The 20,684-nt window shown below is 46.5% G+C and overlaps 1 protein-coding gene across 1 annotated transcript in view; it reads left to right on the top strand.

The window, feature by feature from the left end:
- The window catches only part of LOC143774281 (NXPE family member 3-like), a 161,218-nt gene that overhangs the window by 118,703 nt on the left and 21,831 nt on the right, over window positions 1-20,684 (top strand). Inside the window, exon 3 of the mRNA XM_077261708.1 lies at window positions 2,314-2,534. Coding sequence (XP_077117823.1) covers window positions 2,314-2,534 — 221 coding nt within the window. The remainder of the gene's footprint in view (window positions 1-2,313; window positions 2,535-20,684) is intronic.

The raw sequence follows: 20,684 nt of genomic DNA on the forward strand, positions 1-20,684 counted from the left end.
ATATTGTCAGAATAAAGCCGCAGAGAACATATGCCAGTAATACCAGTGAAAATAATATATATAACAACAAAAATAACTGAAAAGCGAACTAAAAATATTATGCTAAACAATCAGTGATACAAACTGAAATAAAAATATATGAATAGAATACCAACCACAATAACTGCACACTAGGTGCCAGTGCAAATACTATGTGCAAAATTGGATAACTAATAACACCAAACAATGTGTATATAACAAAAAACTGCTTAGTAGTGAATAGTGAGCATCAAATAGATGATTTAATGTAATAGACCACATAGTGGAAGTGACTTAAGTGAGGGGTATAATGAAGGCAGAGTTCTGTGGGCTGTAAAATAAATTACCTGGGTACCGGTGGTCTCCAAGTGCAGCACATGCCCCGACGCGCGTTTTGGAACTGGTCCTTCATCAGGGGGTACAGACTGGTCTCATCCTACAGAGGGCAATAAGAGTGTCTTTGGACTGCTGGTAATACCAGGGCTCACCCAACGTAGCCATCATTGCCAAATAAAAGATATGACAGAAAAGCAAGTGGGGGGGTGTAACTGCTGCACGTACAGTAATGTTCCAGATAAAAAATATTAAAGCACTGAATCTGATTCCTTAAAACCTTGCACAGGATTCTTGCAAGAACGGTGCAAGTTTTCTGTGACAGGAGTGATTTCTCAAACCAGATCACTGATGTTCTGTAAAATCCCACCACTTGCCACCAGTTTGTCAGGGAAACAGACATCCATCATTTGTCTCCTCAAGACAACTGGTAGATTAAAGAATAAAAAGAGAGGGAGGATAAGAGGGACCTCAAGGATTTTAAATATTTCCAATGACAAGTCTCTGTTATGCCCCTTTCAGCCATTTGTCCTAAGTGTTGTCTTCCATAACTATGTTGAAGTCTATTTGGATAACATTTGACATTGCCTAATCTGCAATATGAGGCTTTGGACAAATTTTTATCTTCTCTTTGGTTATCCAGACAAGTATACAAGTGAAGTACTTTCCTGCTCATATACATGGCCAGGCTGGAGAAAAGATGCTAAGAAAATCTACAGGTCTTCTGCCCGCTGACCAACTGAGCCTTGGAATATCTTGATGGACTCCATTTTCAGAAACTCCTAGTGATAAAAAAGGATCAGTTAGCAGTGCCACCAGCATTTATACAACATTGTTCTTTGATATGTACTACTAAACATGTCACTACCCATGGTTCAGCCAAAGGACTATTTGCTATTCCCATAATACAGTTGAACATGAATTTATTAGTTGCCAAAAGTCAAATTAAGACTTGGGAAATATCGTCTATATACCTGCTCTTCGCATTGTTAAATTGAGCACATCTTTTCATGAAATTCCCCCATCTCCAAACAATTGTTCCCATCCTTAGTAGACAAATAATTATATGATAAAAATTAAAACTTAATATTTATCTATAATTGGATTCTTATCAATAAACCATAAGCTTTAACACAGGAAGCTGCACAATTTTCACACCATTTGCACACCATTTTGATGGAACACTGCTCAATGACGTATATAACTGCAGAAATTTATGGCTAATATTTTGTTTTCTCCACTTCTTGTCATTGAATTGGAACTTTTTGATTTCTGAACATTAAAAACGTGTCCCGGTCTTGGGTAGAGACAATGTTGTATAGCTTATATGACCAATTTGTCTTTCTATTTAATGACAGCAGCCAAAATCTTTTAAGAATTTTAAAAATAAGATATAAAATATCATAAAACGTCATTGTAAAAGTTATTTTCTAAAAATATGTTGTGGAGAGGTAAAGATTATACAAAGGTGTCTTGAAATGCGAGCTTCTGGGATATCTGAAGGATGATTCTAAGCATAATGGGGGGTTGGGGCTTAAAAAGTTTTGTGAATAGAGATTTAATGAGAGCATATATAGTGTTTTTAGAATACAAGGAAGGTTCTTCCTCTTCTTCCACATTGTCCTTTTCCTGCTCTTGGTTAAAACAAAAAAACAAAATGGGGAGAGATACAATGAAAATGACAAAGTCTACACTCTATAGAGATTATACAAAATTGGAAAAAACATCACATTTTTGTTCCAGAGACTGCTCCACTCCGGTCTTCTGGTTGTATGTGCTGTTGCAAGTCACCTGTATTCAATTTATTGAATCTAAGCTGCAATACCTGTCCCAACTTGAAGACAATTGTAGTATTATTTCTTGAAGTAAGCAAGCAAATTTTTCTAATTCTGTTCAATTTCTTTAGTGTCTTCAATTCCATTCTGCTGGTAATGGTTTTTCTCAATGTGTTTTGATTTTTAGGTATATTTCAGTGGATATTTCCGCTATAATGGCAGCAGCGCAGTGGCAGAGTGTAATCTTCAGGTTGTTGGAAAAGATGTCTGCACATATATAGATCCTGTTAGTGGTGACAAGTGGCATTGTGTGAGACCTCAGAACCTGCCGTGCCATTCACTAATCTTTCACTCGATGGGTGGATACCGAAAAGTGACAAACCCTCTGGAGGACTCTTTACTTAGTGGGTGAGTGATGCCTTCTTTCCACAAAAATTTTCATCACACCTTTATTTCAGTAAATGGAAAAGACCAATAAAGTCGCACAGTGGAAGTAACTATGGACATCACAACTACATGGACTTGTTAGACAATATAAAGTAATCAATGTCAGGCAACTCCACCAAGGAAGTTTCCACTAATTTTAGGCAATTAGCAACTGATTCATGTGGATCTTAACTTCTTCTGGATCAACACTGCCAGACAGTAGAATCTCCTGGAGGGTTTTACTAAAGACAAATCAGTGGAACCAAGGTCACATGTGACTTCTTACAATGTTATTAAGGTTCTCTTACCACCTCACACACTTGAGCGTCTCCTGGTTCAGGAATACTCTGGCTCACATTCTCGTGTAGCTCTAGCTTATGCAGTAGAAGATCATCACATCTAAGGTTCCCACAATTAGTTTTGGGGACTTTTTCATAGTGCACATTTTTGAAAAACATCTTACAGTTTGAGGAAAGTGTACGGGATTTATAGAAATGTCATGCTTTTTTTTAACACTGACATGTGGTACATTTTTGGTATCTGCAACTTACTTTTGCTGATTTTCCACCAAACACAAGTAACCTAATTTAGCTAATAGTGACTGAAGAAAATCTCGTCACTCCATCGTCCAGGATGAACTCTTTACTCAAAAAATCACATGCATAGACAACATTTAAGAAATAGATCACAGACTGCACAAGAGTCAACTGTGTGATGCAGCAGCAAAAAAGGCAAACCCAGTTCAGTGATTTATTACAACCTCGATCATGACAAGTAATTATCGCCCTCTACTCATCCTTGGTCAGGCCTCATCTGTAATACTGTGTCCGGTCTGGGCACAACATAAAGATATCGAAAAACTGCAGCAAGTTCAGAAAAGAGCGACCAGGATGGTGAGCAGACTGCAAAGTATGTCCTATGAGGAATGGTTAAAGAATCTGGGAATGTTTAACTTGCAAAAAAGAAGGCTAAAAGGAGACTTAAAGCTGTCTACAAATATGTGAAGGGATGTCACAGTGTAGAGGGATCATCATTATTGTCATTTGCACATGGGAACACGAGACGCAATGGAATGAAACTGAAAGGGAGAAGATACAGATTAGATATTAGAAAAAAAAATTGACAGTGAGTGTGATCAATGAGTGGAACAGGCTGCCACGAGAGGTGGCGAGTTCTCCTTCAATAAGATGGTTTAGTGACTCCTGCATTGAGCAGGGGGTTGGGCACGATGACCCTGGAGGTCCCTTCCAACTCTAACATTCTATGTTTCTATGAACTACTGTTCATATTAAAACATCTTATGCATTTCGGAATACAATTCCTTAATCAAAGCTGTTCAATACATGTTACCATCACCTTTAAAAAGATTATATCGCACCCATCCTCTTTAACATTTCAGGTCAAATACAAAAAAATACAGACAGAAAACACAAAAATATAAATCAAAAATTTATATAAACAGATGCCTCGATAAACCAATCAATAATGGTGAATAAGATCTTGTCTCAAGTTTAATCCATTAGACTGTGAAAAAAATATCCGGTGGGCTTCTGTGTTTAGTAGCACCTCCTACGATCTCTTGCTCTGACATCCATTTTTTCCCTTTCTATCCCAGTAACTTCCATTCTAATGACATCTCCTGTGTGAACAACAGCAAGATGCCATGAAACTGCTAAAACACCCTTAAGATCTTTTTTGTCACTGTCCGAAATATGCCCCGAAATTCTTACCGTAAGAGGGCATGTGGGCCATCCAACATACTGTACTTTGCACTTATTGTAGTTTATTAAATAATCTACAAAGTTACTGTTACAATTGATATAGGATTTAATGGGGAATGTCTGACCTGTTTTCATTGACATAAATATTTAAGACACAGACAAAAACCTGCATAATTTACATATATTATGTCCACATTCATAGCAACCGATGGCTTTTGCCATGAATACTCCTGTTTTATCTGAACTCTGAAACAGCGTGGGAGACAACTTTCGTGATAAACTAGGAGCCCTCTTCGGAATAATGCATACTCCTTTTGTAATGATCTAACACAACGCTCTATCTTGTTTCAGGATAGATAAATTGTTACGAAAGATTTTAATGATGTAATTAAATTCATTTATGAACCTGATGGAAAAGAAAATTTCCCCAACATTGTTATCCAAAGCATAGTGATCAATTCATTTTTTCTTCTTTCTATATGTACCTTGTCTGTCTTAGTTTTCTGTTCCACTATTTTAATCACTTTATCAGTTGACCAAGAGGGGTAACCTCGTTCTTCTAGTCTAATGCAAACTTTATCACGTTCCCTTTACCAGTTATCAGGATCAGAGCAATTTAGTTTAGCTCGTGTAATTTCTCTTGTGGGGATAGCTGACTTGACATGCTTAGGATTGCAGGATGTCACATGCAATAATGTTACCCAAGACTGTTTTTTTTATACAGTTTGTTGTGGTGATTATTTTCTTAGTCACAGTATTGACCGGAATGAATAAATCTAATTAAAAAAAAATTCTTATGATTCCACTCCACAGTGAATTGTAAATTATGATTATTGATGTTGAAATAGGACTGTAGGTCTGGCACAGCCGATACATCTCCAGAACATGTGATGATAATGTCATCAATGTATCGACCGTACCAGATAACTCAATCAGGCAACTCATTATCAGAAAGAAATATGAAATGATGTTCATACCAGACCATAAAAATATTGGCAAAAGAGTGAGACACCTTCGATCCCATGGATGCTTCAGTTATCTGTAGGTAATACTGTCCATTAAGCATAAAAAAAATTGTGGGTTAAGAGAAATTCCAATGCAACCATAATGAATTCTTTCCAATCTCACTCAGACTAGAAAAAAAAGCGTTGAAAGAACTATAATCTAATACATCCATTATAATAAGAAAAGCAGATAAGGACAGGGCTGTAGCCACTTTAGATAGAAATCTTCTAAAATTGCTAACCAACAACATTTTAATGATACAACTACTTACCGTAGGCTAGAAGCTAACCTCGCCAATTTATACAAAAATGTTTTGATGGGATTGATAAACCAGGGTTTTGATTTAGAGATTTTCAATGAAAAAAACAAAACAAAACAAAAAGAGCTTATGGTACCCGGGTGCCTTAACCCCTTAGTGACAGAACCAATTTGGTACTTAATGACCGGGCCAGTTTTTACAATTCTGACCACTGTCACTTTATGAGGTTATAACTCTGGAACGCTTTAGCGGATCCCGCTGATTCAGAGAATGTTTTTTCGTGACATATTGTACTTCATGTTAGTGGTAACATTTCTTCGATATTACTTGCGATTATTTATGAAAAAAATGGAAATATGGTGAAAATTTTAAAAATTTTGCAATTTTCAAGCTTTGTAATTTTATGCCCCTAAATCAGAGAGATATGTCACAAAAATAGTTAATCAACGCAATTTTGGAAACAACAATTTTTTTTGTTAGGGAGTTATTTGGGTTAAAAGTTGACCAGCAATTTCTCATTTTTACAACACCATTTTTTTTTAGGGACCACATCACATTAGAAGTCATTTTGAGGGGTCTATATGATAGAAAATAACCAAGTGTGACACCATTCTAAAAACTGCACCCCTCAAGGTGCTCAAAACCACATTCAAGAAGCTTATTAACCCTTTACGTGATTCACAGGAACTGAAACAATGTGGAAGGAAAAAATGAACATTTAACTTTTTTTTGCAAACATTTTACTTCAGAACCATTTTTTTATTTCCACAAGTGTAAAAACAGAAATTTAACCATACAATTTTGTTGTGTAATTTCTCCTGAATAAAATAGCATTTTTTCTACAAAAATGATCTTTTTGCCCCAAAATTTTTATTTTCACAAGAGTAACAGGAGAAATTAGACCACAAAAGTGGTTGTGCAATTTCTCCTGAATACGCCGATACCCCATATGTGGGGGTAAACCACTATTTGGGCGCACCGCAGAGCTTGGAAGAGAAGGAGTGCCGTTTTACTTTTTCAATGTAGAATTGGCTGAAATTGAGATCGGACGCCATGTCGCGTTTGGAGAGCCCCTGATGTGCCTAAACAGTGGAAACCCCCACAATTAGCACCATTTTGGAAGCTAGACCCCTTAAGGAACTTATCTAAAGGTGTGGTGAGAACTTTAAACCCCTAGGTGCTTCACAGAAGTTTATAATGTAGAGCCGTGAAAATAAAAAATCCTTTTTTTCCCTCTAAAATGATTTTTTTTTATTTTCTCAAGGGTAACAGGAGACATTGGACCCCAAAATCTGTTGACCAGTTTGTCCTCAGTACGCTGATACCCCATATGTGGGGGGGGCACTGTTTGGGCACCCATCGGGGCTCGGAAAGGAAGGAGCGCCGCTTGGAATGCAGACTTTGATGGGATGGTCTGCGGGCATCATGTTGCATTTGCAGAGCTCCTGATGTACCTAAACAGTAGAAACCCCCCCACAAGTGAACCCATTTTGGAAACTAGACCCCCAAAAGAGCTTATCTAGATGTGTGGTGAGCACTAGGAACCCCCAACTGCTTCACAGAAGTTTATGATGTAGAGCCATGAAAATAAAAAAATCATATTTTTTCCACAAAAATGATCTTTTCACCCCCAAATTTTTACTTTCACAAGGGTAACAGGAGAAATTGGACCCCAAAATTTATTGTGCAATTTATGCTGAGTAGGCTGATACCCCATATGTGGGGGGACCACTGTTTGGGCGCATGGCAGAGCTCGGAAGGGAAGGAGTGCTGTTTTGGAATGCAGACTTTGATAGAATGGTCTGCTGGCATTATGTTGCATTTGCAGAGCCCCTGATGTACCTAAACAGTAGAACCCCCCCACAAGTGAACCCATTTTGGAAACTAGACCCCCCAAGGAACTTATCTAGATGTGTGGTGAGAACTTTGAATGCCCAAGTGCTTCACAGAAGTTTATAATGCAGAGTCATGAAAATATACATTTTTTTTCCACAAAAAAAGATTTTTTAGCCCCCAAGTTTTTATTTTTACAAGGGTAACAGGAGAAATTGGATCCCAAAAGTTGCTGTCCAATTTATCCTGAGTACGCTGATGCCCCATATGTGGGGGTAAACCACTGTTTGGGCGCACGGCAGAGCTCAGAAGGGAGGGGGCACCATTTGACTTTTTGAGCGCAAAATTGGCTTTCGTGTTTGGAGACTCCCTGATGTACCTAAACAGTGGAAACCCCCCAATTCTAACTCCAACCCTATCTCCATCACACCCCTAACCATAATCCCAACCTGATCCATAATCCTAATCACAACCCTAACGATAATCACAACCCTAACCCCAAAACAACCCTAATCTCAACACTAACCATAACCCTAATCAAAACCCTAAATCCAACACACCCCTAATCCTAATCTCAACCCTAACCTCAAACCTTACCCTAATCCCAATACACCCCTAACCCTAATCCCAACCCTAACCTTAACCCTAATCCCAAATCTAACCCTAATGCCAACCCTAACCCTAATACCAATCCTAATCCAAACCATAACCCTAATCCAAACTCTAGCCCTAACTTTAGCCCCAACCCTAGCCCTAACTTTAGCCCCAACCTTAACCCTAGCCCTAACCCTAACTTTAGCCCCAACCCTAACCCGTCGTGCACTGGATCCGTTGTGTTTTGGCGCACCGTCGTCACAAAAAACGTTCAATATAACTTTTTTTGTATGTTGCGTCCGACATTTCCGACTGCCCGCATGCGAGGCCGTAACTCCGTCCCCTCCTCCCCAGGACATAGACTGGGCAGCGGATGCGTTGAAAAACTGCATCCACTGCCCACGCTGTGCACAATTTTCACAACGTGCATCGGTAAGTCGGGCCGACACATTGCGACAGCCCCGTACCGACGCAAGTGTGAAAGAAGCCTAACCTTAACCCTAGCCCTAACCTTAACCCTAAATTTAGCCCCAACCCTAACCCTAACCCTAAATTTAGCCCCAACCCTAACCCTAACCCTAAATTTAGCCCCAACTCCTCTAGCTGCCAGCCGGCAGATCATGGCAGGCGCACTCCACATGTGCCTGCCATTTTCTTACCAGATGAAGAAGCCGGCGGGCAGGAGGGGACGCAGGAGGACCCAGGGACACTGGTAAGTATAACAGGGTCCCCGAATCCCCCTATTTCTTTGTCCTTTCATGTGCGATCACATCAGAGGACAGAGAATGACACATCGGTTGTTTTTTTTTGCGGCCGCCAGTAAACGGTTAATTACCGGCGATCGCAAAACAGAGGTCGGTAAAAACCGACCGGAACAAGATGGCGGCGCCCATCGGGAGCCACGAGGAGCACCGAGGGAGACAGGTGAGTATCGGGGGGCTATCGGGGACCCCATTTCTCTGTCCTCTGTGCGATCACATCGGAGGACAGGGAAATTAAATGGAAAATCGCTTTTTTTTTGCGACCGCCAGTAAACGGTTAATTACCGGCGATCGCAACCTGGGTGTCAGTAAAAAAACCCCGAATCATGTTCTCTGGGGTCTCGGCTACCCCCGGCAACTGAGACCCCAGAGAAAATCCGACTCTGGGGGGCGATATTCACTTTTTTCACAGCGCCGTTAATTAACAGCGCTGTGGTTTAAGTACCCCTAACTGCCGCCGTTAAAAGGCGTATCGGCGGTCGTTAAGGGGTTAAAATGGCCATTTTTCATTCTCTACCAAAATTGCATGAAGGCATTTTTCTACGTATGAGACATCTTGTAGCCGGGAAAATGTAAGTGCCGGGTTAGATGGTATTTTACAACCTAGAATTAAAAATATCTTGGGCTACATTAAAGACACTCTGGTACTTTTGGATAACTTTATCTGGAAGCCAGAATATTGTAAGATAACTTGTGATGTTCACCGTATATGACTTTTAAAGTGTATACACTCACTAGTAGATTCACATAAAATCACTGTTTATTAGTATCAACTAAAGTACAAAAAAGAACCAGAAAATGAAAAAAAATCAATAAAAAAAGAAAAAAGAAAATTCTTAGTCAAAGATACTATATCCAAAGGTATAACAAGGCTGTTGATACAGGTGGGAGGGCAGTAACCCTATAGTATACCCTAAACTGGTCCCTACCGGTCAGCGGAGGTTGGCACCCTCTTGAACTCAAATGGCACAACCGCTCCACAATGGCTCTCCCTGAGGGTCCCTGTAAGGCACTACTGGTTTGTTATAATAAAATAATAATAATAAAGGGAAGAAAGCCAACCTACACACCTCTGAATGGATATTTAAGCCTTGTCCACTGGACAATAGTTCAAACAGACAACTCGTCAGCACAGGTATGATCAAGTATCATATGTATATTTAATGGTCTCAAAAAATGCAGCACTTGACGCGTTTCCCCTCAAAATATGCTCATCGGGAGCACATCAGAAAAATCAAGAAGAGTTTGAGACTACTTGGCTCATATAGAAGTTGATGGCCTCAGTAATAAAGTGCCTTGGGCAAACTTCCGATGAGCCTATTTTGAGGGGAAACCAGAGAAGCCTACCGGATTTTTGTTTTACAGACCAGGCAGCCCAATGGGTTAAACTTGAGACGCAAGATCTTGTTCACTATTATTGATGGGTTGATCCAGGCATCTGCTTTTATTCATTTTTGATTGATGTTTATGTATTTTGAGTTTGTGCTTTTGTACCTATAGGTTATCTCCATGTGGAGAATGCACACCCATTAATTAACTGTAACCTGTGCGATATCATCTTTTCAGTGGTGATGGTAACATGTACTGACCAGCTATGATTCAGGACAATTTTTTCTGAAACGCATAAGACGTTGTGATCCGCATTTTTTTAAACGTTGTCTTTTTACATGATATTTTTAATTATGATCAAGAGTTCTTCCTAGAGGACGAAGTGCCGACTTTTTCTTCAGTCACATTTATCTTTGTGCCTCCTCAGGCTGCCGAGCACCTGAAATGTTCATGATAGAGGTGTGGTGAGCTGTTCTTTTTGCTTGTGCATTAATTTAGTTAATAGATGCAGAAATGCTGAAATAAATCTGGGACGTCAAACACTCATCTAATACTCATCATGGGAACGTAGCCTTAAACAGACGAGACAGCACACTTGCTTCTTGGATTTATCTTTGAATTTTTTTGATTCATTGAAGAATAACCTCATTGCTGACGAAAACTAATCTTCCTGAACCTAATATTTCCATTTCAATGTGATACTAACATAACTCCTGGCCAAGATGCCTGACTTCAGAGAGCTATGTTAGACCCACATCTTTTTTTTTACTACTTACCGTTAGGGTTGAGCGACTTTGTCATAAGTAGTGTTGAGCGATACCTTCCGATATCGGAAAGTATCGGTATCGGAAAGTATCGGCCGATACCGTCAAAGTATCGGATCTAATCCGATACCGATACCCGATCCCAATGCAAGTCAATGGGACGAAAATATCGGAATTAAAATAAACCCTTTCTTTCCTTGTAGGTTAATTCTACATGAAGGAAAACAACTAAGAATAATGTAGGATGTATTGGGGGAGGTGGCGGAGACATTAAAGGCACAGAGGTTTAGCGCAAACAAATAGAATAGCAGGTTTTTTTGTTTTTTTGTTATGACGTTCGGCGTGAGAAAGATTTTGACTATTTTTTTTTTTTATTTTGTCAGATATTGATGTTTCACTACTTCCACGTCCTTCACCTTCTTTTTTACTTCTCCCACACTTTCTTCTTCATTATCCTCATCATCAGCGTCTTTGACATCAACTATCTTCACCTTATTCATCTTCTTCTTCTTCTACCTATAATTTTTTTTTTTTACATTGTTCATATTCTTTTTATTTAACTATTATCTTTTTCATATTCAACTTCTTCATCATATTCTTATTTGTGACAGGCATTCCCGTAGTTGTTATCTATAAAAGTTTGAAGATTACACCTTCCGTTCTGCCTGTCACAAAAGAGTTACATTTGTCCGCGTTCAGTTTGGCCTGCAGCATCAGGCTTTATCCAGGGGCACCACGAGGAGGAACGGACTCACCCCCATACACTGCTTAGTCTTCTTCTGCTTATAATTTAGATAATATTTTTTGCTCTGATATTTAGTCTTATGCTTAATGTTCTTCTGCTCTTTGTTCTGCAGCCTCTTGTTCTTCTGCTTCTCGGTCTTCCAGGTTGTCGTCGTTGTCTCCAGGGTCGTCGTCTCCGGGGTCGTCGTCATCGGGGTCGTCGTCATCGGGGTCGTCTTCAGGGTCATCGTCTCCAGGGTCGTCGTCATCTCGGTGGTTGTCGTCTCTGGTGTCGTCATCATCTTAGGGGTGGTCTTCCGGGTCATCGTCTTTAGGGTCTTGAACTTGGAAATGTAGCAGAAGGTACAAGAAGGCTGAGAAAATGCCGAGAAACAGCTGATGGAACTGGAACTCGGATGGCTACCCGAAGGTCCAAGAGCCAATGGAACAACCGTGGACCAGCTGACGTTACTGGAACCCGGTTACTAAGCAGGAGGTACCCGTGCCTGAAAGCACTACCAAGGACCACCTGACGTTGGTGGAACTCGGATACCCAGAGGGAGGCACCTAAGCCAAAGGCTCTGCCCGGAACCAGCTGACGGTACTGGAACCAGGATGGGGAGCAGAAGGTACAAGAGCAAAAGACACTGCCGAGAACCAGCTGACGGTACTGGAACCTGGATGTGTAGCCGAAGGTCCAAGAGCCAATGGAACTACCGAGGACCAGCTGACGTTACTGGAACCCTGTTACTAAGCAGGAGGTACCCATGCCTGAAAGCACTACCAAGGACCACCTGACGTTGGTGGAACTCGGATACCCAGAGGGAGGCACCTAAGCCAAAGGCTCTGCCCGGAACCAGCTGACGGTACTGGAACCAGGATGGGGACCTATTCTAGCTTGTCTTCCTAGAGCCCCAACTGGCGGTGTTAGAGCCCAGGGTCAGCAGAAGGAGGAGCAGGGGGAGGGGAGTGTAGGCCGAAGCCTGCACTGGCGGCAGCTTTGGGTCTGTTGTGTCTGCGTGGCGGTCGCAGGACACGTTGCCGGCTACACAGCAGGGGAACAGCTGGCGGTGCTGAACCCCACTGACACATTGGCGAGGTGTTTGGCTCTGTGCAGCCAGCTCTTCCGGACAGCAACTAGCGGTGTTGGAGCCCGGGCTCTGCAGGTGGAGCAGAGTGTAGGCCGAAGCCTAATTGAACCGATTTCAAAAGTAACCTTTAACCCCGACTCAGGGGTTACAAACTAGAAGAGCCACAGCTTATGCAGCAGTAGTGCTGCACAAGTCAAAGGTTGCTCTTTTCTTTTTTCTCCTTGCACACGCTGAATGAAACACGTATAACATTTAGCCCTTTATACAGTCAAACTGTGTTGGAGGCGTGAGTTCCCTTCGTAATGAGACGCAGCACAGATGTCAAGAATCCCACCTTGGTGCTGAGCGCAGCCTCCTGAGCGTTGTTATTTGCTGTACAGGAGTCTGCGCTGTCGTGTTATCCCTTGGCCTTGCGCTGTTAGCGCTGCCCATCTTCTGACATCATTTACTGTCGGCCGTTGCGCTTTGCGATGACCATGAATCCCAGCCCCGCAGTGTCTTTACATAGTTAAAACACTGCGGGGCTGGGATTCATGGCCTGGCGCAGTACATAGGTTCGCCTCTCACACTCGGGTCCTTACACCCGCTTCAGACTGTGCGGCGTCAGCTGATCCCTTATCGCATGCCGCGGCCATGAAGCCGCACAGTCTGAAGAAGGCGGAAGGAGATGAGGGACAGGCGAACATAGGCACTGCTCATGCCCATCAATCACACCCTCGCAGTCCAAATAAATAAGACACCGAGGGGCGTTGTGTGGGTCAGGGCGGCCGCAGAGGCGCAGCCAGCCAAACAATGATGCCAGAAGACGGGCAGCGCTACCAAGGGGGTTGCAGCGTGTCATTACAAAGGAAAGTCACACCTCCGGGACGGTTAAATGGTCACAGAGGACACATTTTAGACGTGTTCGGTTCCCCATGGGCGAGGAGAATAAGTTTCCGAGCCACCTTGCACACATGCGGCATTACTGCTGTACAAGGTGGCTGTAAAACATAGAAACACCTGGGGGAGGGGGGACAGGTTCCCTTCAATTTCAGTTCTTGTGTCTGCGTGGCTGTCGCAGGACACGTTGCCGGCTACACAGCAGGGGAACAGCTGGCGGTGCTGGACCCCACTGACACATTGGCTGGTGTTTTTCTCTGTGCAGCTAGCACATCTGGGCCCCAACTGGCGTTGTTAGAGCCCAGGGTCAGCAGGAGGAGCAGGGGGAGCGGAGTGTAGGCCGAAGCCTGCACTGGCGGCAGCTTTGGGTCTGTTGTGTCTGCGTGGCGGTCGCAGGACACGTTGCCGGCTACACAGCAGGGGAACAGCTGGCGGTGCTGAACCCCACTGACACATTGGCGAGGTGTTTGGCTCTGTGCAGCCAGCTCTTCCGGACAGCAACTAGCGGTGTTGGAGCCCGGGCTCTGCAGGTGGAGCAGAGTGTAGGCCGAAGCCTAATTGAACCGATTTCAAAGGTAACCTTTAACCCCCCCTGGGGGGTTACAAACTAGAAGAGCCACAGCTTATGCAGCAGTAGTGCTGCACAAGTCAAAGGTTGCTCTTTTAATTTTTCTCCTTGCACACGCTGAATGAAACACGTATAACATTTAGCCCTTTATACAGTCAAACTGTGTTGGAGGCGTGAGTTCCCTTCGTAATGAGACGCAGCACAGCTGACAAAAATGCCACCTTGGTGCTTTGCGCGGCCTCCTGAGCTTCGTTATTTGTTGCACAGGAGTCTGCGCTGTCGTGTTATCCCTTGGCCTTGCGCTGTTAGCGCTGCCCGTCCTCTGACAACATTTGATGTCGGCCGGTGCGGTTCGCGATGACCATGAATCCCAGCCCCGCAGTGTCTTAACATTGTTAAAACACTGCGGGCCTGGGATTCATGGCCTGGCGCAGTACATATGTTCGCCTCTCGCTTCGGTTCTTACACCCGCTTCAGACTATGCGGCGTCAGCTGATCCCTTATCGCATGCCACGGCCATGAAGCCGCACAGTCCGAAGAAGGCGGAAGAAGATGAGGGATAGGCGAAGAAATGCACCGTTCATGCCCGTCAATCACACCCTCGCAGTCAAAATAAATAAGACACCGAGGGGCGTTGTGTGGGGCAAGGCGGCGGCAGAGGCGCAGCCAGCCAAACAATGATGGCAGAAGACGGGCAGCGCTACCAAGGAGCTTGTTGCGTGTCAATACAAAGGAAAGTCACACCTCCGGGACGGTTAAATGGTCACAGAGGACACATTTTAGACGTGTTCGGTTCCCCATGGGCGAGGAGAATAAGTTTCCGAGCCACCTTGCACACATGCAGCATTACTGCTGTACAAGGTGGCTGTAAAACATAGAAACACCTGGGGGAGGGGGGACAGGTTCCCTTCAATTTCAGTTCTTGTGTCTGCGTGGCTGTCGCAGGACACGTTGCCGGCTACACAGCAGGGGAACAGATGGCGGTGCTGGACCCCACTGACACATTGGCTGGTGTTTTTCTCTGTGCAGCTAGCACATCTGGGCCCCAACTGGCGTTGTTAGAGCCCAGGGTCAGCAGGAGGAGCAGGGGGAGCGGAGTGTAGGCCGAAGCCTGCACTGGCGGCAGCTTTGGGTCTGTTGTGTCTGCGTGGCGGTCGCAGGACACGTTGCCGGCTACACAGCAGGGGAACAGCTGGCGGTGCTGAACCCCACTGACACATTGGCGAGGTGTTTGGCTCTGTGCAGCCAGCTCTTCCGGACAGCAACTAGCGGTGTTGGAGCCCGGGCTCTGCAGGTGGAGCAGAGTGTAGGCCGAAGCCTAATTGAACCGATTTCAAAGGTAACCTTTAACCCCCCCTCAGGGGTTACAAACTAGAAGAGCCACAGCTTATGCAGCAGTAGTGCTGCACAAGTCAAAGGTTGCTCTTTGAATTTTTCTCCTTGCACACGCTGAATGAAACACGTATAACATTTAGCCCTTTATACAGTCAAACTGTGTTGGAGGCGTGAGTTCCCTTCGTAATGAGACGCAGCACAGCTGACAAAAATGCCACCTTGGTGCTTTGCGCGGCCTCCTGAGCTTCGTTATTTGTTGCACAGGAGTCTGCGCTGTCGTGTTATCCCTTGGCCTTGCGCTGTTAGCGCTGCCCGTCCTCTGACAACATTTGATGTCGGCCGGTGCGGTTCGCGATGACCATGAATCCCAGCCCCGCAGTGTCTTAACATTGTTAAAACACTGCGGGCCTGGGATTCATGGCCTGGCGCAGTACATATGTTCGCCTCTCGCTTCGGTTCTTACACCCGCTTCAGACTATGCGGCGTCAGCTGATCCCTTATCGCATGCCACGGCCATGAAGCCGCACAGTCCGAAGAAGGCGGAAGGAGATGAGGGATAGGCGAAGAAATGCACCGTTCATGCCCGTCAATCACACCCTCGCAGTCAAAATAAATAAGACACCGAGGGGCGTTGTGTGGGGCAAGGCGGCGGCAGAGGCGCAGCCAGCCAAACAATGATGGCAGAAGACGGGCAGCGCTACCAAGGAGCTTGTTGCGTGTCAATACAAAGGAAAGTCACACCTCCGGGACGGTTAAATGGTCACAGAGGACACATTTTAGACGTGTTCGGTTCCCCATGGGCGAGGAGAATAAGTTTCCGAGCCACCTTGCACACATGCAGCATTACTGCTGTAGAAGGTGGCTGTAAAACATAGAAACACCTGGGGGAGGGGGGACAGGTTCCCTTCAATTTCAGTTCTTGTGTCTGCGTGGCTGTCGCAGGACACGTTGCCGGCTACACAGCAGGGGAACAGCTGGCGGTGCTGGACCCCACTGACACATTGGCTGGTGTTTTTCTCTGTGCAGCTAGCACATCTGGGCCCCAACTGGCGGTGTGAGAGCCCAGGGTCAGCAGGAGGAGGAGCAGGAGGAGGAGCAGGGGGAGGGGAGTGTAGGCCGAAGCCTGCACTGGCGGCAGCTTTGGGTCTGTTGTGTCTGCGTGGCGGTCGCAGGACACGTTGCTGGCTACACAGCAGGGGAACAGCTGGCGGTGCTGAACCCCACTGACACTTTGGCTGGTGTTTTTCTCTGTGCAGCTAGCAGTACCGGGCACCAACTGGTGGTGTTAGAGCCCAGGCTCTGCAGGGGGAGCAGAGTGTAGGCCGAAGCCTAATTTAACCAATTTTAAAGGTAACCTTTAACCCCCCCTCAGGTGTTACAAACTAGAAGAGCCACGCCTTATGCAGCAGTAGTGCTGCACAAGTCAAAGGTTGCTCTTTTAATTTTTCTCCTTGCACACGCTGAAAGGAACACGTATAACATTTAGGCCCTTACACAGTCAAACTGATTTTGAGGCGTGAGTTCCCTTCGTAAAGAGACGCAGTACAGCTGGCAAAAATGCCACCTTGGTGCTTGGCGCGGCCTCCTGAGCTTCGTTATTTGTTGCACAGGAGTCTGCGCTGTCGTGTTATCCCTTGGCCTTGCACTGTTAGCGCTGCCCGTCCTCTGACAACATTTGATGTCGGCCGGTGCGGTTCGCGATGACCATGAATCCCAGCCCGGCAGTGTCTTAACATTGTTAAAACACTGCGGGGCTGGGATTCATGGCCTGGCGCAGTACATATGTTCGCGTCTCGCTTGGGTTCTTACACCTGCTTCAGACTATGCGGCGTCAGCTGATCCCTTATCGCATGCCACGGCCATGAAGCTGCACAGTCCGAAGAAGGCGGAAGGAGATGAGGGACAGGCGAAGAAATGCACCGTTCATGCCCATCAATCACACCCTCGCAGTACAAATAAATAAGACACCGAGGGGCGTTGTGTGGGGCAAGGCGGCCGCAGAGGCGCAGGAAGCCAAACAATGATGCCAGAAGACGGGCAGCGCTACCAAGGAGCTTGTTGCGTGTCAGTACAAAGGAAAATCACACCTGAGGGACGTTTTAATGGTCGCAGAGGACTCATTTTAGACGTGTTCAGTTCAACATGGGCAAGGAGAATAAGTTTCTGAGCCACCTTGCACACATGCAGCGTTACTGTCGTACAAGGTGGCTGCACAACGTAGAAACACCTGGGGGAGGGGGGACAGGTTTCCTTCAATTTCAGTTCTTGTGTCTGCGTGGCTTTTGCAGGACACGTTGCTGGCTGCACAGCAGGGGAACAGCTGGCGGTGCTGAACCCCACTGACACATTGGCTGGTGTTTTTCTCTTTGCAGCTAGCACATCTGGGCCCCAACTGGCGGTGTTAGAGCCCAGGGTCAGCAGGAGGAGGAGAGGGAGCAGAGTGTAGGCCGAAGCCTGCACTGGAGCAAGTTGAAAGGGAACCTTTAACCCCCCCCCCCCCCCCGCCAGGCGTTTGTAGCTGAAAGAGCCATCGTGTACAGCACTAATGCTGGAAAAGGTAAACTTAGCTCTTTTAATTATGGTCCTTGCACATGCTGAACCTAACACTTATGAAAAGTGTCCCCTCCTACCGTGATACCGTGCGGTAGGTGGAACTTTCCTTTGTGATGTGACGCAGCACAGCCGTTTTTCTTACCCCCTTGGCGCCGTGCGCCGCCTCCTCAGCGTTGTTTGAATCAGTCCCGGAGCCTGCGCTGTTAGGTTAGCCCTTGGCCATGCACACATTTTGCGCTGCCTGTCCTCTGACATCATTTGGTGTCAGGCTGGCTGCGCCTATGCGGCCGCGCTGGACGAGATCCCGCCTCGCAGTGTCGTCTAATGTAATCCCACCACGGGCCTGGGATCCGTGGCCATGCGCAGTGCATATCCTCACCTCTCACTCCCCTCCCTACGGCTTCTTCAGACTGTGCGGTGTCACGGCTGTGGCATGCTATTAGGGATCAGCTGACACCGCATAGTCTGAAGAAGCCGTAGGGAGGGGAGTGAGAGGTGAGGATATGCACTGCGCATGGCCACGGATCTCAGGCCCCCAGTGGGATTAAATCAGAAGACACTACGAGGCGGGATCTCGTCCAGCGCGGCCGCACAGGCTCAGCCAGCCTGACACCAAATGATGTCAGAAGACGGGCAGCGCAAAATGTGTGCATGGCCAAGGGCTAACCTAACAGCGCAGGCTCCGGGACTGATTCAAACAACGCTGAGGAGGCGGCGCACGGCGCCAAGGGGGTAAGAATGACGGCTGTGCTGCGTCACATCACAAAGGAAAGTTCCACCTACCGGACATTATCACGGTAGGAGGGGACACTTTTCATAAGTGTTAGGTTCAGCATGTGCAAGGAGCACCACGAAAAGAGGCACTTTTTCCCTTTGCATCATTACTGCTGCACAAGGTGGCTCCTTCAGTAACAAACGCCCGGGGGGGGGGGACAGGTTCCCTTAAATTTAACTTGTTGTGCCTGCGTGGCGGTCGCAGTACACGTTGCCGTATACACAGCAGGGGAACAGCTGGCGGTGCTGAACCCCACTAACACATTGGCGAGGTGTTTGGCTCTGTGCGTACAGCACTTCTGGACAGCAACTAGCGGTGTTGGAGCCCAGGGACAGGAGGAGGAGGAGGAGGTGGAGGAGATAGGAGGGATTGCCACACACACAGCTGGGGAACAGCTGACGTTACTGAACCCCAATAACAGAGGAGGGACTGTTGGGACTGTGCGTACAGCACTACCAGGCAACAACTAGCGGTGTTGGAGCCCAGGGACAGGAGGAGGTGGAGGAGATAGGAGGGATTGCCACACACACAGCAGGGGAGCAGCTGACGTTACTGAACCCCAATAACAGAGGAGGAACTGTTGGGACTGTGCGTACAGCACTACCAGGCAACAACTAGCGGTGTTGGAGCCCAGGGACAGGAGGGGGAGGAGGTGGAGGAGATAGGAGGGATTGCCACACACACAGCAGGGGAACAGCTGACGTTACTGAACCCCAATAACAGAGGAGGGACTGTCGGGACTGTGCGTACAGCACTACCGGGCAACAACTAGCGGTGTTGGAGCCCAGGGACAGGAGGAGGAGGTGGAGGAGATAGGAGGGATTGCCACACACACACAGCAGGGGAACAGCTGACGTTACTGAACCCCAATAACAGAGGAGGGACTGTTGGGACTGTGCGTACAGCACTACCAGGCAACAACTAGCGGTGTTGGAGCCCAGGGACAGGAGGGGGAGGAGGAGGTGGAGGAGATAGGAGGGATTGCCACACACACAGCAGGGGAGCAGCTGACGTTACTGAACCCCAATAACAGAGGAGGGACTGTCGGGACTGTGCGTACAGCACTACCGGGCAACAACTAGCGGTGTTGGAGCCCAGGGACAGGAGGAGGAGGTGGAGGAGATAGGAGGGATTGCCACACACACAGCTGGGGAACAGCTGACGTTACTGAACCCCAATAACAGAGGAGGGACTGTCGGGACTGTGCGTACACCACTACCGGGCAACAACTAGCGGTGTTGGAGCCCAGGGACAGGAGGAGGAGGAGGAGGTGGAGGAGATAGGAGGGATTGCCACACACACAGCAGGGGAGCAGCTGACGTTACTGAACCCCAATAACAGAGGAGGGATTGTCGGGACTGTGCGTACAGCACGACTGGACGGCAACTAGCAGTGTTGGAGCCCAGGGACAGGAGGGGGAGGTGGAGGAGATAGGAGGGATTGCCACACACACAGCAGGGGAACAGCTGACGTTACTGAACCCCAATAACAGAGGAGGGACTGTCGGGACTGTGCGTACAGCACTACCGGGCAACAACTAGCGGTGTTGGAGCCCAGGGACAGGAGGAGGAGGTGGAGGAGATAGGAGGGATTGCCACACACACACAGCAGGGGAACAGCTGACGTTACTGAACCCCAATAACAGAGGAGGGACTGTCGGGACTGTGCGTACAGCACTACCGGGCAACAACTAGCGGTGTTGGAGCCCAGGGACAGGAGGAGGAGGAGGAGGTGGAGGAGATAGGAGGGATTGCCACACACACAGCAGGGGAACAGCTGACGTTACTGAACCCCAATAACAGAGGAGGGACTGTCGGGACTGTGCGTACAGCACTACCAGGCAACAACTAGCGGTGTTGGAGCCCAGGGACAGGAGGAGGAGGAGGAGGTGGAGGAGATAGGAGGGATTGCCACACACACAGCAGGGGAGCAGCTGACGTTA

Source organism: Ranitomeya variabilis, chromosome 5, assembly GCF_051348905.1.
Source record: "Ranitomeya variabilis isolate aRanVar5 chromosome 5, aRanVar5.hap1, whole genome shotgun sequence".
Lineage (NCBI taxonomy): Eukaryota > Metazoa > Chordata > Amphibia > Anura > Dendrobatidae > Ranitomeya > Ranitomeya variabilis.